Genomic DNA, 13137 nt, shown 5'->3' with positions numbered 1-13137 from the left:
CAAGTTAGAGAGGGAAGTGATGAGCTGGTTGGGCTCTGGGTCTGACCGACCCGCGGTGTTAGCATTTCATCCCCTGGGAATGGAAGCTTCTGGAAACTCTAGAGGGGCATCTCATTTCGGAGCACGAAGGTATGTACACAAAGAACCATCTTCATGGTGAGGGCCTCTTCAGAAGGAAGATAAATTCACCATTATGTCTTTTGGCTCTATTAAAAACAGATTCAGAAAAACACAAGATTGCAAAAAGCCAGTAGCAGCTGTTCTCAAGGGAGAGTGACTACTTAAAATTCCCGTAAAAATGTAAAATAAGACTTTAATAACTACTTCATCTTTATTGGCATTTAATTTTACTTAAGTCATTTTAGGAATGTGACAAAGTCACCGTTCCAGAAGCTTTCAATTGAAAATAGGGGCGGGGTGGGGTGGGGTGGGGCTGGTGGCAGAGGGCGTTGGTGGATAATAAAGTGATCATTTTAAATTTCTGATTAGATAATAAAGTGATCATTTTAAATTTCTGATTAGCGACATAAGTATTTTTTTAAGGGATACCTTTATGGAATGAAGAAAAGATATAATTTAAATATATCATTTAAGGATCTGTCTGGCTTTTTTCAAGCACATACAGAACACCATTGTTTATTTTTGCAAGTTGCTAATGAAACTAGAGGAAGCCAAGAGCAAACACATGCCCACAAAGTCAGATACTCTCTCAGGTACTTAAAATTCATGTGGATTTCAAATTTATTGGCTAGAAATGATGGGAAATCCCCTTATAGGGCCTGTATTTCTTGCTCCAAATGGCTCTGAACACATTAGGCTTTTTTTTTTTTTTTTAAGCCGGAACAGCTATGTTAATAAAATTTGAATTTGAAAATGTGATAGGGGAAAGATGTTTTGGATTCTAGTTCGTAATGGTGAGCCAGAAGTGAGGTGTGTGTGTGTGTGGGGGGGGGTAAGGTGGGGAACGACCCTTTTGTGAAGGAGGCTTTTTCAGTAGATGGAACAGTAGTGATACATCTGCAATAACATAGCTGATAGTCTTCTGCTTTTAAGCAGATTGCCACGTGTGACGTGTATAGAAACAATTAAAAATGGAAATTTGTTATTAAATATACAAGGTCTGTACGGAAGAAAAATTGTTTGCTTATGAACACAAATCACCATGTATCAGGCACCCAGTCTCTAAGTTATGGTATAAACTTGGTGCAAACATGTTGAAAGCTGTATAACCAAGGGACTATATTCTGGCTCATTGATGGAATGGGGTGGCAGGGATAGGAGTCTTCTAGTTCCCTCAGTGTGTACTCTGTGCACAAATGCATTTTATTAGCACGCCGTTTCTATTGAGAGGTTTGTGGGCTTTTTTTAATGCCAGTGATAATTCAGCGCTCAGACAATGACCATTGCAGAAAACTCCGTTTGAGATGAGGCATGAGGGGGGAAGCGTCTTGCTGAAACAGCACAGTGCACCCGATCGCCTTGGAAGGCCTCATATAAAATGAGGTCATTCAGAAACTTTCCCTTGAAGTGCTTCCAATTCTTGAATTGCCTTTTGTTTGGGAAATGAATAGCAAGTTGATTAAAAAAAAAAAAAATAGACAATTAGGGAAGGTAGGGGGATGGGCCTAGGGAAGAGCTTAAGGTTTTTCCACAATGAAGCTAAAACTATGAGGAACCTTCATTGTCCACAACAGGCCCGTCCCCAGTGATGTCAGCACGCAGTGGTGTCACCAACCAGGTCATATCCACGAGAGGGGCCCGCTGATGGCCTCATCCCTTTTCAGTGCTGTTGATAAGATCCTTGGCTAGAAAATAGCTCCATTGAACCCAAGTGTTCAACAGCGGCCCAGTGGAGCTGTCTGCCAAATAACACCAACTGCCAAAACATGATACCTGATGGCTCATTACTGCATGAAAATTAAAAAAGGGGCCCCATTGAGTTGTTTTTAGATTTTGTCTTTTCCTTCTGCCAAAGCAGTGAAAACGAGAGATTTGCGCTTTTCATCAGGTGGTATTTGGTTGGGTGTTTTTGTTTTGTTTTCGTTTTTAGACTCGAGAGCTTTTGAAATTTGTATTTTTTAAAAGGGCTATTGTGCGTGTGCTATGATCATGGAAACAACACCCTATGGGGTGTGTGTATGTGTGTATTTTGTTTCTCTTTGGCACCTACATCAATACCTGTACAATCATCGTGTTATTTATGTATTTGGCAGCCAAACTATTTAAACACGGCTTCACTCCATAAGCGTTCCTTGGATTCACATTGTCCCGATATCCCATGTAAGAGCAAGTTTTCTTCTTGCATTTGACTCTGGTTTTGCTTCTAACTTCACATGGCAAAAGCAAATGTGCTTTGAAAACTCGGGTACACTGTAGTTGCTGAAGAAGGCAATAACCTATGCACTTGTAATTCTTTCTCTATGACCTACTTACATACTACTTCACCCTCCTTATAGTATGATTAAAAGCTGCTTTGAATCCACTATTGCCTCAAGGGATTTGAGGCTAGAATTTAACAAACTGCTGAGAAGGCTTAAGTCAGTAAGAGGGCTTCCCTACAGCTTCTCCCAACTAATTCACATGCAATTAAGGAGAAAATAAATATTTCAGAAGTGTACATGTTAATGAAGCTTTTTTCTACCTTATAGAATGTAGATATGTAGCTTTATTCCACAGCTGATTTGAAAATATTTCTCTTTTTTGATTAATGCGGCTGTGTTCTGCTTCCGTTCTGGAGGCCAGCTCTGTTCATTCTTAAAATAAATTTGTTACACAGTCAGCTCATTACGTACATTTGGGATTTATATAAATGATATATGAAAAACCAAGAACTGACAAGGTTGGTCTCATTTATCCAGTTAATTACTTTATTAAGATTATTGAAAGACCAACAAAATTCTTATAATTTCAAAGGCAGCCTGTAGTAGCAGGGATGGGGAATAAATGGGACTCAGTCCTATCAGGAAAAGTTTGGGTATTTTGGAGCTAAGAATTCATTTTCCTGCCTCTGTTTTTCGATTCCTTATGAACCTAGACCTCGTTCCTCAGAAAGGCAGTATTTTCAAAGGAAGGGTGGTCCTAGCCCTACCTTTGTCTTGGAATTGGAACTGTGTTGGTCAAAGCCAGATACACTGTGCAGCTGAAGAAGAAGGTACTCAAGTCCATTCGGTATGTATAGGCTTAACTGCATACTCCAGGCCTGTTGCTTCATACTGCTCAGGCCATCAAACCTGGTTTTAAAATTGAAATGTGGGTTTAAAATTGGTATGTAAATACTTCTTCTCCTTCATAATCTCAAAAAGATGGTCAGTTTTCCTATCACACGAGAAGTTGGCGAGAAAAGATCCTTTCTCCAGATTATGGTGTCTGATACATCTCACACCTGATGTATTTTAACCACACGTGACCGACTTGCTTAACCCTCCGGGCTACTGGGATTACATCACCAGGTGTGATGTCATTGCAAAATAAAAGTGATTACCCAAAGGCGCCGGCTGTGAACTTCTGGCGTGCAATTTATGATTGCTGCTCCAGCACCCGAGATACAAAGAAGTTTCCCATACTTGTGACATGGTGAAAAGTTCGGTTGCATCCTTATGCCCAAACGACAAAACAATGACAGCAGCGAAGGAGACCGCCACCATGTACCTTACCCTTCCAGAAGGTTGCAAATCACTTGGGAAAATTAAACTCCCTGCTTCTTTCTCTTCATGTGTGAGCTCTTGGCCCCTTGTCTCCATCCCTGTTAGTAAATAGCCACACATCCAAATCTCAAGTGGGTGTTTAAGCTTCGTGGCCACCACCTTAGAGATCTCCCAGCCTTCCTTCCAACAGAGTCGCCGCTGGTTTTCAGTCATTTTCTTCAATACTGGAAAATGACAGATCTGATTTCTTTTTCTTTCTTTCTTTCTTTTTTTTTTTTTTAAAGAAAACGTGATTCCCATGACTCCCATATTCAGAGCCTTCTCCGAACTTCTCCGTTTGCACAGAGGATACGAGGGAAATGCAATCGCGTGCAGACGCGAGTCCTCTTTGTCCTGAAAGCCTTGAGCTAAGTCCCCAAGTGTCACCTGGGCCGTTTATCGGGTCTTTCCCCGGGCTAACCCACGGATGCTGTTATCAGTCAGTTATCATTGTTCCTGCCGGTGGCAAGCACATCGCACAGGCGGGCGGCCCGGGCCCAGCAAGCCCTCGGGAGGGGCCCGTTTCTGGCCGGCGGGCCCGGAGCTGCTGGGGTTCGGCCGCCGGGTGACCCGGGCTCGGGCGCTACGGTGGCACCGGATCCGCTCGGGCGGCGGTTCGGGCCTCGCGCCGGGCGCCGTGCGAACGGGGAACTGAGCGCAACCGGCCCGAGGCTGGGGACCCCGGGAAAGTCGGGCTAGTTTTGCAGCTGGTGAGCTCAGCCCGCCGCCCCCCTCCCCCCTCCCGTCCCCTTCCCCCTCCCCCTCCCCCTCCGGGGGCCGCGCGGGCCCGCAGGGGTTAAGCGGCGGCGCGGCGGGCGCGGAGCTCCGCCTCCGCCTCCGCTCGCCGCACCTGGCGCTCCGCAGCCCCGGCGCCGGCCGCGGGGCTCCGGCGGGGATTGGCGGAGGGCGGGAGCGAGAGAATGTGACAAGTGCCGCTCGGGCGGCCGCCGGGAGGCCGCGCGCACCTGCCCCTGCCCGTCTCGCCGCCGCGGCCGCTCGGACGCGCGCCCCCCGCCCCGCCCCGCCCCGCCCCCGCCCCGCCGCCCCCGCCGCCCCCGCCGCCCCCAGCGCGGAGCCTCCGCGCGCCGAGACCATGACTTCTGCCTTCAAGCTGGATTTCCTCCCGGACATGATGGTCGAGGGCCGCCTGCTAGTTCCCGACCGAATGTGAGTGGGGCCCCGGGCACGCGTGGCCGGGCGGGGCGGCTGCAGCCGGGGCGCCTCCCCGGAGCCCCGAGGACGGCGGGAGCGGGCGGCGGGCCCCGGGCGGGCGCCTCCCTGGGGTCCCGGGCCGCGGGGCGCGGGGCGCGGGGCCGGGGCGGGGCGGGGCGGGGGCCGGCAGGCTGGGCGTGGGCTCCAGGCGGACACCCGCGAGCCGGGGGACCAGGTGAGGACCGGCGAGCGGGGCGCGGGGTGCGGGGACCGGCGAGGGGGGCGCGGGGGTGCAGGGGGTGCGGGTGCCGGCGGGCGGGGTGCAAGGTGCAGGGGGTGCAGGGGGTGCGGGTGCCAGGGAGGGGGGGGACCAGGTGAGGACCCGCGAGCGGGGCGCGGGGGTGCAGGGGGTGCGGGGACTGGCGAGGGGGGGGCGCAGGGTGCAGAGGGCGCGGGGGGTGCGGGTGCCAGGGAGGGGGGGACCAGGTGAGAACCCGCGAGCGGGGCGCGGGGGTGCGGGGACTGGCGAGGGGGGCGCAGGGTGCAGAGGGCGCCGGGGGTGCGGGTGCCAGGGAGGGGGGGACCAGGTGAGGACCCGCGAGCGGGGCGCGGGGGTGCGGGGACTGGCGAGGGGGGCGCAGGGTGCAGAGGGCGCAGGGGGTGCGGGTGCCGGCGAGCGGGGCGCGGGGGTGCAAGGGGTGCAGGGACCGGCGAGCGGGGCGCAGGGGTGCAGGGGGTGCGGGGACTGGCGGGGACTGGGGAGCCGGGGTGCAAGGGGTGCAGGGGGTGCGAGGACCGGCGAGCGGGGCGCTGGGGTGCAAGGGGCGCGGGGACCGGCGGGGACCCGCGAGCGGGGCGCGGCGTCCCGGGGCGGGGTGCGCGCGTGCACGCTCATGTCATTTGAAATGCGGGTCTGACGGAGCCCTGGTGGCCCATTTAAAGATCCCTTCTTACCGAATTCCCCGCTCCTCCGACTTGCATTTGCAAAGATCCCTTTCCGGTGGTGGAAGAGTGCAGGGAGAGAAGGGGTGGGGGGTGGGGGGGCGGGAGGAGGAGGATGGATAATTATAAAGCATTAAAATAGCCCGGTGTACTCTGTTGCAGAAATTAGAGGTAATTTTTACGTAATCATGGTGGTTGGTCTGAGATGCGGTCTCTAATTTAATAATTAATGTGATTCTGGTTGTTTTACGTGTCGCCAAACTAGGGTGGAGAGTTTATCGGGAGAAGTAGAGAGCTGGGATCTTGAGAAAGGGAAAGTATATCTGATTTTTGTCTGGCTCGTTAGTGTCGACAGGAAAGTTTCTCCCCTCAGCTCAGGCGCTGTGGAGTCCGTGGCACCCACTTGTATTCAGTCGTGTTGTGAAAAAGAAACCTAGAAGGATTGCCAGAGCGGGTCTGAAAGGTCTGTGTCCATTTTAGACTTGGAATGCAGAAATTCTCTCTTACCAGGCACGAAAACTGCCAGGGAATCTGGGCTGCAGTTAATCTAGTGGGGGAAAAAAAAAAGAAAAAAAGAAAAAAAAAAAAGGAAGAAAAAAAAAAAAAAAAGGACTGTTATCCTTGGTAAGAGTTCCTATAAAATGTTTCCTGATTCCACCCGCTATGGAACTTCACATCCATATTCTCTCCGGCACCTTACCCTACACTTTGCAATTTGTAGGCCATTCAGAGCTTTATGATCCATCTCTCTGGCAACTTTCCCCTACGGTGCTGGATTCATTTTCTAGCATGTTAAATGTTACGAGTTTGAGAGATTTTTGAGAAACTCTCAGTGGCCAACTATTTGAGCCCCTAGGATTTAAAAAAAAAAAAAAAAAAGGTGGGGGGAGGGAGCGGATAGAATCCGTTAAGTGCAGTTGTCCTTCCAGTCGATATGAAGAATGTTAACTTGCCTGTACACACGATCGGGTTCGTTGTCCCAACTAAGATAATCAGATAACGTAAATTAAAATATTGAATTTCCTTTTGGCAGTTTCTCTGGGAAATTAATCTTGATTAGTAACGTTCCCATGATACTTGTTTTACAAGATCTGTGTCCTGTCCCCCTTAAAATAAATATCTGTATAGATACATAATGCTTGTTTGCACCTTTGCTCTGGAAAGTTTTGTGCTTTCTGCTCTCTAGAGGAGTGTTGGGAGAGAGAATTGGCTTGATCGTGATAGTGAATTTATGGTCACCTTGCTACTTAGGTGACCATGATATGGCTAATGAATGCTCTGTGAATTTAATGTGTTAATGGTCTCCGAAAGATGCTGTCTGTTGTCAGTTAAATTATGAATTATGAAAGTTTAATGTGTCCTTTTCCTTTGGTGGCTGAATGTGGCTTTTTCAAACTGTTTGCTCTGAATAGAGCCTTTGTATCTCTGCCCCGGTGTCTTCTGTACAAACCCTAATATGTAACTTCTACCCTACTTCTCTTCCCAGATGCTAGTTCTTTCCAAATGATATCCTTTGGAATCAAACTCCCATTGTTTTCAGTGCTTGCTTGATTGAACTTAAAAAAAAAAAAAAAAAAAAAACAACGAAAAATAGAGGATTTGTAAATAATCTGTTTCCAGATAGCTATTCCGTCTTCTTAGCCCTGAAAGTACTGTAGCATGCTTTCCAAAATAGTTTGCAATTAACTCACATTGCAGACTATCTTTGGGGAGCAGAGGTGTGTGGGAGGGCATATGACAAGCTGAAAATGCTTGAAACCCACCTAACAGTGTATCTTATTGCCATATGCATGCAGTTGGGAAGATAGCTGTGCAGATTTATTGTTTTGGGGACTGGTTGTCACATATGGTATATTTCCATTTGGACTAAATTGCAGTCGCCTAGATGTTGGCCTATTCCTAAAAGGAACTTAAATAAAGCATAGGGGCTTTTCTGGTGTTGATTTTTCTAAAGCAGTAGGACATAGTTTCAATGGCGTTTTCCCACAAGAATATATTACATAAGTTTGCAAGATGTAATATGTTTGAGTCCTCAAGGCAGATGAACAAATAGCTTTTGAGATGAATTATTATGCTTGATGGCCCCACGAGCCATCCTGTGTTTAAAGAGCCCAGATCATATAAGGCTTTGCAATGGGTCTGAATTGTTAGGACATATGCTTCAAAGTCTTGGCATTTTAAGCGTTCAGTGTTGAAACTATAAATGGAAATAGACCTTTTAAATAACCTTAACTACTACTGTTTTGTTGTCCTTGTGTTGCTATAGAATATCGCTTGCTACAAAGCATAATGAAAACAGAAATAGGAACTGATTTCAGAAATTTTTAACTGGGACAGTCTGGGGTGGGGGTGGGGATGTGGGTTTCCTTTGTTTAACCTTTTTAATGATCACATATGTATTTAGGGTTTTTAGCTGCTTTAGAATTTTTAAAAATCTAAGAAATGATGTCTTGGAAATGAGAAATCTCAGGTGGAAAAATATCTACAGATGCAGCTTTAAAATTATTCAGATTTGTGATGTTAGAGTAAGACACCCAGAAGCTAGCAATAAATTAACATGAAATCTTTTTCTTTTTTTTTTTTTTCACCTTCAGTAAGTTAACCTTGTTGGAAACAAGAAAAGTTGTCCTGAATATAAATTTATCAACTTGGCGAATTCATCATTTTTGCTCATTAGGTCCTCCCAAGTGAGGAAAACTGGAAAAATGTCTGTCAGTGTCCAGTTAAACTGAAAGGTGGTTCTAGGGACTTTCACTGTTCAAGTTGAAAGGGGCTTTAGAGACCATCTGGTCGAACTTTCTCATTTTATAGATTGAGAAGCTATTGTAGGGGCAATGTGACCCCTCCAGGAGGCAGTGCAATTACTAGCTTTCTCCCCTTCCCTCCTTAAATGGACAAAAACATGAGTCGTTCATTGAACGCCTACTGTGTGCCAGGGCACTTGACTTACCTGTCTCTGACCTTGACAATAGATGTGCAGGGGGCATATTATACCCATTTTACAGCTCATGGTTAAAGAGGTTCTGTGCTCCCCCATGTCGCATAGGCAGTCAACAGCAAAGCTCTGGTTGGCTTGTGTGTGTGTTATATAAATGCCAGTTCACATGTTGTTGGGGAGACAGGAGAGAACTCTGAATTAAATATTCGACATAGAGTTTTATCAGGAAACCCAAATTGTGCCACACGAGAGCATTATAGGAAATACACATCACTTGTTCAGAATTGCCTTTCTATTGAATTGCCTTCAAGCCCATACTCTTATTCCATATGTTAATTAAAGAGAATGTATTTTGATGAAAAAGATTTTCTGGCTTACAAGGTACCAGCAAAATGAAGGTCAAAAGCATGAGGGTACCTTTTGCTTTTCTTTCCCCCCAGATGGCATTTGAACTATATTTGGAAAATGCCAGTAATAAAACAGAGTGATAACTGAGACTTGTCACCTGATTCTTTGATGACCGCATGAGGGATTAAAGAGAGACACTCGAAGAGTTAGGTATATGGGTTTTTAAGGAAAAATTTTAAACATGTGCTTTCAGGTAGGATTTCTCAGTAAGCAACACGTATTTTAGCATCAGCCGCTTCCCGAAACCAAAAACTCATCCCATGTTGGCGTTTTGAGACACTGATGTTATCTTTGATCTGGGTTAGAGGTGTGTTGTGAATTGTCGGGTGTTGCTGTTTAATTGGGATTTCCTGGATTGAGATTACTCGAGGATTCTGTTGATCAGATGCTGTGAAACGGGGGCAATAGGAACCTTGCAAGACAAGATAAAAAAGGAGATAAGATTTTCAGATACAAAGCTGGTAATTAAGATTTCATGGGATCATTTAGAATGTTTTCTACCTCTGAGCAGTCTCCCCCTCCCAAACTGCGACAGCTGTAACAACAGTATATGTGGCCTTTGATAAAAGACTGAAAACTACTTCCCCTGCCTCCCTCTTTTTTTTTTCACAGAAATTTGCAAATTTTTCATTTCTCCTTACCCCTTCCTTGTGGTTTCGTTGCTTACAGATTAAATGCTGAGCTTCCAATTAACGACAGGTATGACTTTGGCATGCAAAATCATCGGATAAACTTGAGTGTCCTCCAACCAGCACACGACGTGATCTAGCTACTGTGCCAGAATTTGGGGTAACACTTGTTTGTTAAGGCTTACATGGAGACTTCTGCACGGTCACTGATGTCATCGTAGCACATTTTAAAAATGCACCCCTCAACTGCTAAACCATGCTGTCAGCATCCTTTTATCTGATTGGCATTCCACTGGAAAATCTGGTATTTTCAACATGTTTCAGGGAGCCACACGTATAAGGCACCGATGTTGTGGCACTTCCTGTGCTGAACTTCATCCAAACTTTAAGTCTTTATTTCCAATTTAGACTGTTCATTCTGGAGGATTGTGGTTCGGTGGTTTTTCTTTTTTTTTTTTTTTTTTTTCCAGGGGAGGCTCACAGTTTTGCTTTTGGTTTGCAGATTAGGACACCACCAAGAGTCAGCTATTTGTCCGTGCAATATGTGTGCCACAGCACCGCAGAAGGGAAGGTCTGGAAAGTACTAATGGTTTCCAGTTCATTAGCACCAATAAGTTCCCCTGCCCCCGTGTCTGTTTCCCCCACCAGGGAGGGACCTCTAATACAACGGGGCCGGCGTCACTGGTGTGCCACTTGTGTAGCAGTGCAGAAAATGTATTTTTATTTTTCCTTAAGAGAGAGCTCTTGCTAAAGCTAAGAGAAATGGAGCTGCACATTCCTGGAAAAACCTTTGCGGGAAACAAAAACTAATTAGCGCCGCAAATGTGATGCTCTCAGGTAATTGTAAAATAATTATTCCCCTTTAGCATCATCACTGTTTAATTGTGTCATCCAATAGTCTCATGCTCTGAATCTAGATGTGAAGGGATGGAAACCACCTCCTCCTCCTCCTCCTCCTCCTCCTGGGGATTTCTTTTTTCATTTTACTGTGAGTGTTAGACTCCTCCTAAAAAGGACTCTTAAAAGAAAGGGGGCAACAGGGAGATTTTGAACCGGTTCGCCCTTCCCATTTGTCCTAAATCACGACAGAAAGTGATTACTCCAACTGGTTTTATAGAAATACAATTCCAGTTATGTGGTGGAAATGCGTGGTGAGCATATTTGAGATTTACACGTTCACAGAGCTACACTCGGAGTTTTATGAACGGCCTGTTTTATGAACTGCAGATTGTATATTATGTTCAGATACGGAGAGTGATACTTTAAAATCAGCTGATCCTTTAAAATGGAATGCTAATAAATATGTAATCCTACGGCTCTCAAAATGACAGATGAGTACAAATTCCATTTTTGGTTAAATTTTAATTACTCCATTTGAATGAATGCCTCAGAGCCAACTTGCCAGCAAATTATTAGACCCATTTTTTTTTCCTCCTGAAGATTTATGTAAATTAAGTTTAGGCTGTATTTAGACTAAAATATCATTTGGGTTTGTTATTCCGAACTTCTCTACCAGACTCCGATGGCCTTTTACTTAAGGTCAGATTTTAAATAAATCTATTCTGAGGAGGTCTCTGTTTAAATGATCTGTGCTCCCGTTTGGTCAGCAGAACGGTTAAGAGTCAGTCCTACAGAGAGATGACCGGGTCACGAGATTCCTTTAATAGTAACATTGCCTTAAAAACTGGGTTTTGGGGATGTTTTGATTCTATGCCTCTGTCATAACCACAGACATCAGTACCCCCCAGCCCATCAGCTGTTTTGTCTGACATTTATAGGCTCCAGTAGGGCCTGAAGATCCCCTAGTTGCACAGACGATGGTGGTGACTCACTCCTCAGAAGGCAATTAACTTCAGCTGATTGATCTGACATTTTGACATAACTTTTGGACAGTATAACAATTTTTTTTTTTTTGAGTTCATGGGAGAGTGACTAGTTCTTCAGCTTTCATACTAGGATCTCAAGTTCTGTGATTTGATGCTGAAATGCTTAACTTGCATGCTTTTTTGTAAAGAAAGTTCATAGTTTGACTCAAGCTCATTAAATTGCGAGGTGGTATTTTATATCCTTTATCATAAAGTCTGTTTTCCGCTTCTCCTGGTCTCCCCCTGTCGCAGGAAACTTGAACCACATTTATCTGCCAAAAATAAAAACAGCTGGTCCTTTGATGAGTTAAAAGAGCCAAACCAGGGATGCCTGGGTGGCTCAGCGGTTGAGCGTCTGCCTTTGGCTCAGGTCGTGATCCCGGGGTCCTGGGATCAAGTCCCACATCGGGCTCTCTGCAGGGAGCCTGCTTCCCCCTCTGCCTGTGTCTCTGCCTCTTTCTCGGTCTCTGCTTCTCCCTCTGTCTCTGTCTCTCTCTGTCTCTCTCATAAATAAATAAATAAATAACATCTTAAAAAAAAAAAGCCAAACAATGCTCTTCATGTGGCTGTGGTCAGTAGGCATAAAATGTGTGTGTACACATATGCATACATATATTTGCATGTATATATGTATGGAAATATATATACAGAAGCTATTTTATTGGGCATAATTCTTTACTTCCTTAAAATACCTTCCCCTTAGTGATCTTTGGCTATAGAAGCTATGAAATTGCTAGAACATGGCCTGTGTTTACAGATTACTATCTTCATAACTGATCATTTTAGGGTTTAGAAAGGTTTAGCATCTTGACCAAAAGTGTATTCAGATCAGTGATCCCACTAGAAATAGGTCTCAGGATGATGCTCTCTTTGGCCCAGAGCCTCTGAGTAGCTTCTGTCAAAGGTGAGGACAAAAGTCCCCTCTGATAGAGTTGTTACACCTTATAGGGGAAATAGCTGAGAGTTGAGGGCCCTTTCTAGCCTTGCCGCAAAGTCCTCAGACCCGGAGCAGGGGCTTCTGTTGCTACCATCAGGATCTTTTAGGTTTGGAGCAGGAGGAAAGACTCTTGCAGAGCCACCTGGACAGTTGACCCTAAATGGATATTTTCTTGGGTAGCTGGAGCTGCCGTGGCTGGACCACACTCCTCACTTTGTGCCTCTTGACCGCTGCCACCCTCTTCCGGATGTATATCATGATCCCATGGCTTCCTGTTCCCTGTTGCAAAGAGCCCCTGAAATTCTGATTGTGGCCAATGAGAGTTCAGCAGACTAACAGAGCATCTGGAAAAGGCTAACATTACAGGAGATGTCGGGACGTGCGTGTGGGGGGGGCGGGTAGAGAGAAGTGGTGGAAACCATCCTACAGGTGCATCAACACTCCCCACCCACCCGGCGGTTTTCCTCGTGCATCTCCGGGGTAAGACGTTGGGTGTCGCGCAGGTGAAGCAAACAAAGGTTGAAACATGACATTTCATTTGCTCCGTGAGAAACCTTCGGGGAATAATAAAGACCCAGACGTC

The 13137-nt window shown here is 46.0% G+C and overlaps 1 protein-coding gene across 10 annotated transcripts in view; it reads left to right on the top strand.

Moving 5' to 3' along the window:
• The window catches only part of CELF2 (CUGBP Elav-like family member 2), an 815728-nt gene that overhangs the window by 504748 nt on the left and 297843 nt on the right, over positions 1-13137 (top strand). For 4 of the 10 annotated variants that reach the window (XM_025445400.3, XM_025445398.3, XM_049100933.1 and 1 more), the window contains exon 1: positions 4705-4850. The exons of the other annotated variants lie outside the window; for them this stretch is intronic. In XM_025445400.3, coding sequence (XP_025301185.1) covers positions 4777-4850 — 74 coding nt within the window. In that variant the 5' untranslated portion in view covers positions 4705-4776. Of the gene's footprint in view, positions 1-4704; positions 4851-13137 lie in introns of those variants that run through there. 10 annotated transcript variants of the gene reach the window in all.

Source organism: Canis lupus, chromosome 2, assembly GCF_003254725.2.
Source record: "Canis lupus dingo isolate Sandy chromosome 2, ASM325472v2, whole genome shotgun sequence".
Lineage (NCBI taxonomy): Eukaryota > Metazoa > Chordata > Mammalia > Carnivora > Canidae > Canis > Canis lupus.
Note: the sequence above shows the minus strand (reverse complement) of the source record. Positions and strands in the feature narration are given on the sequence as shown.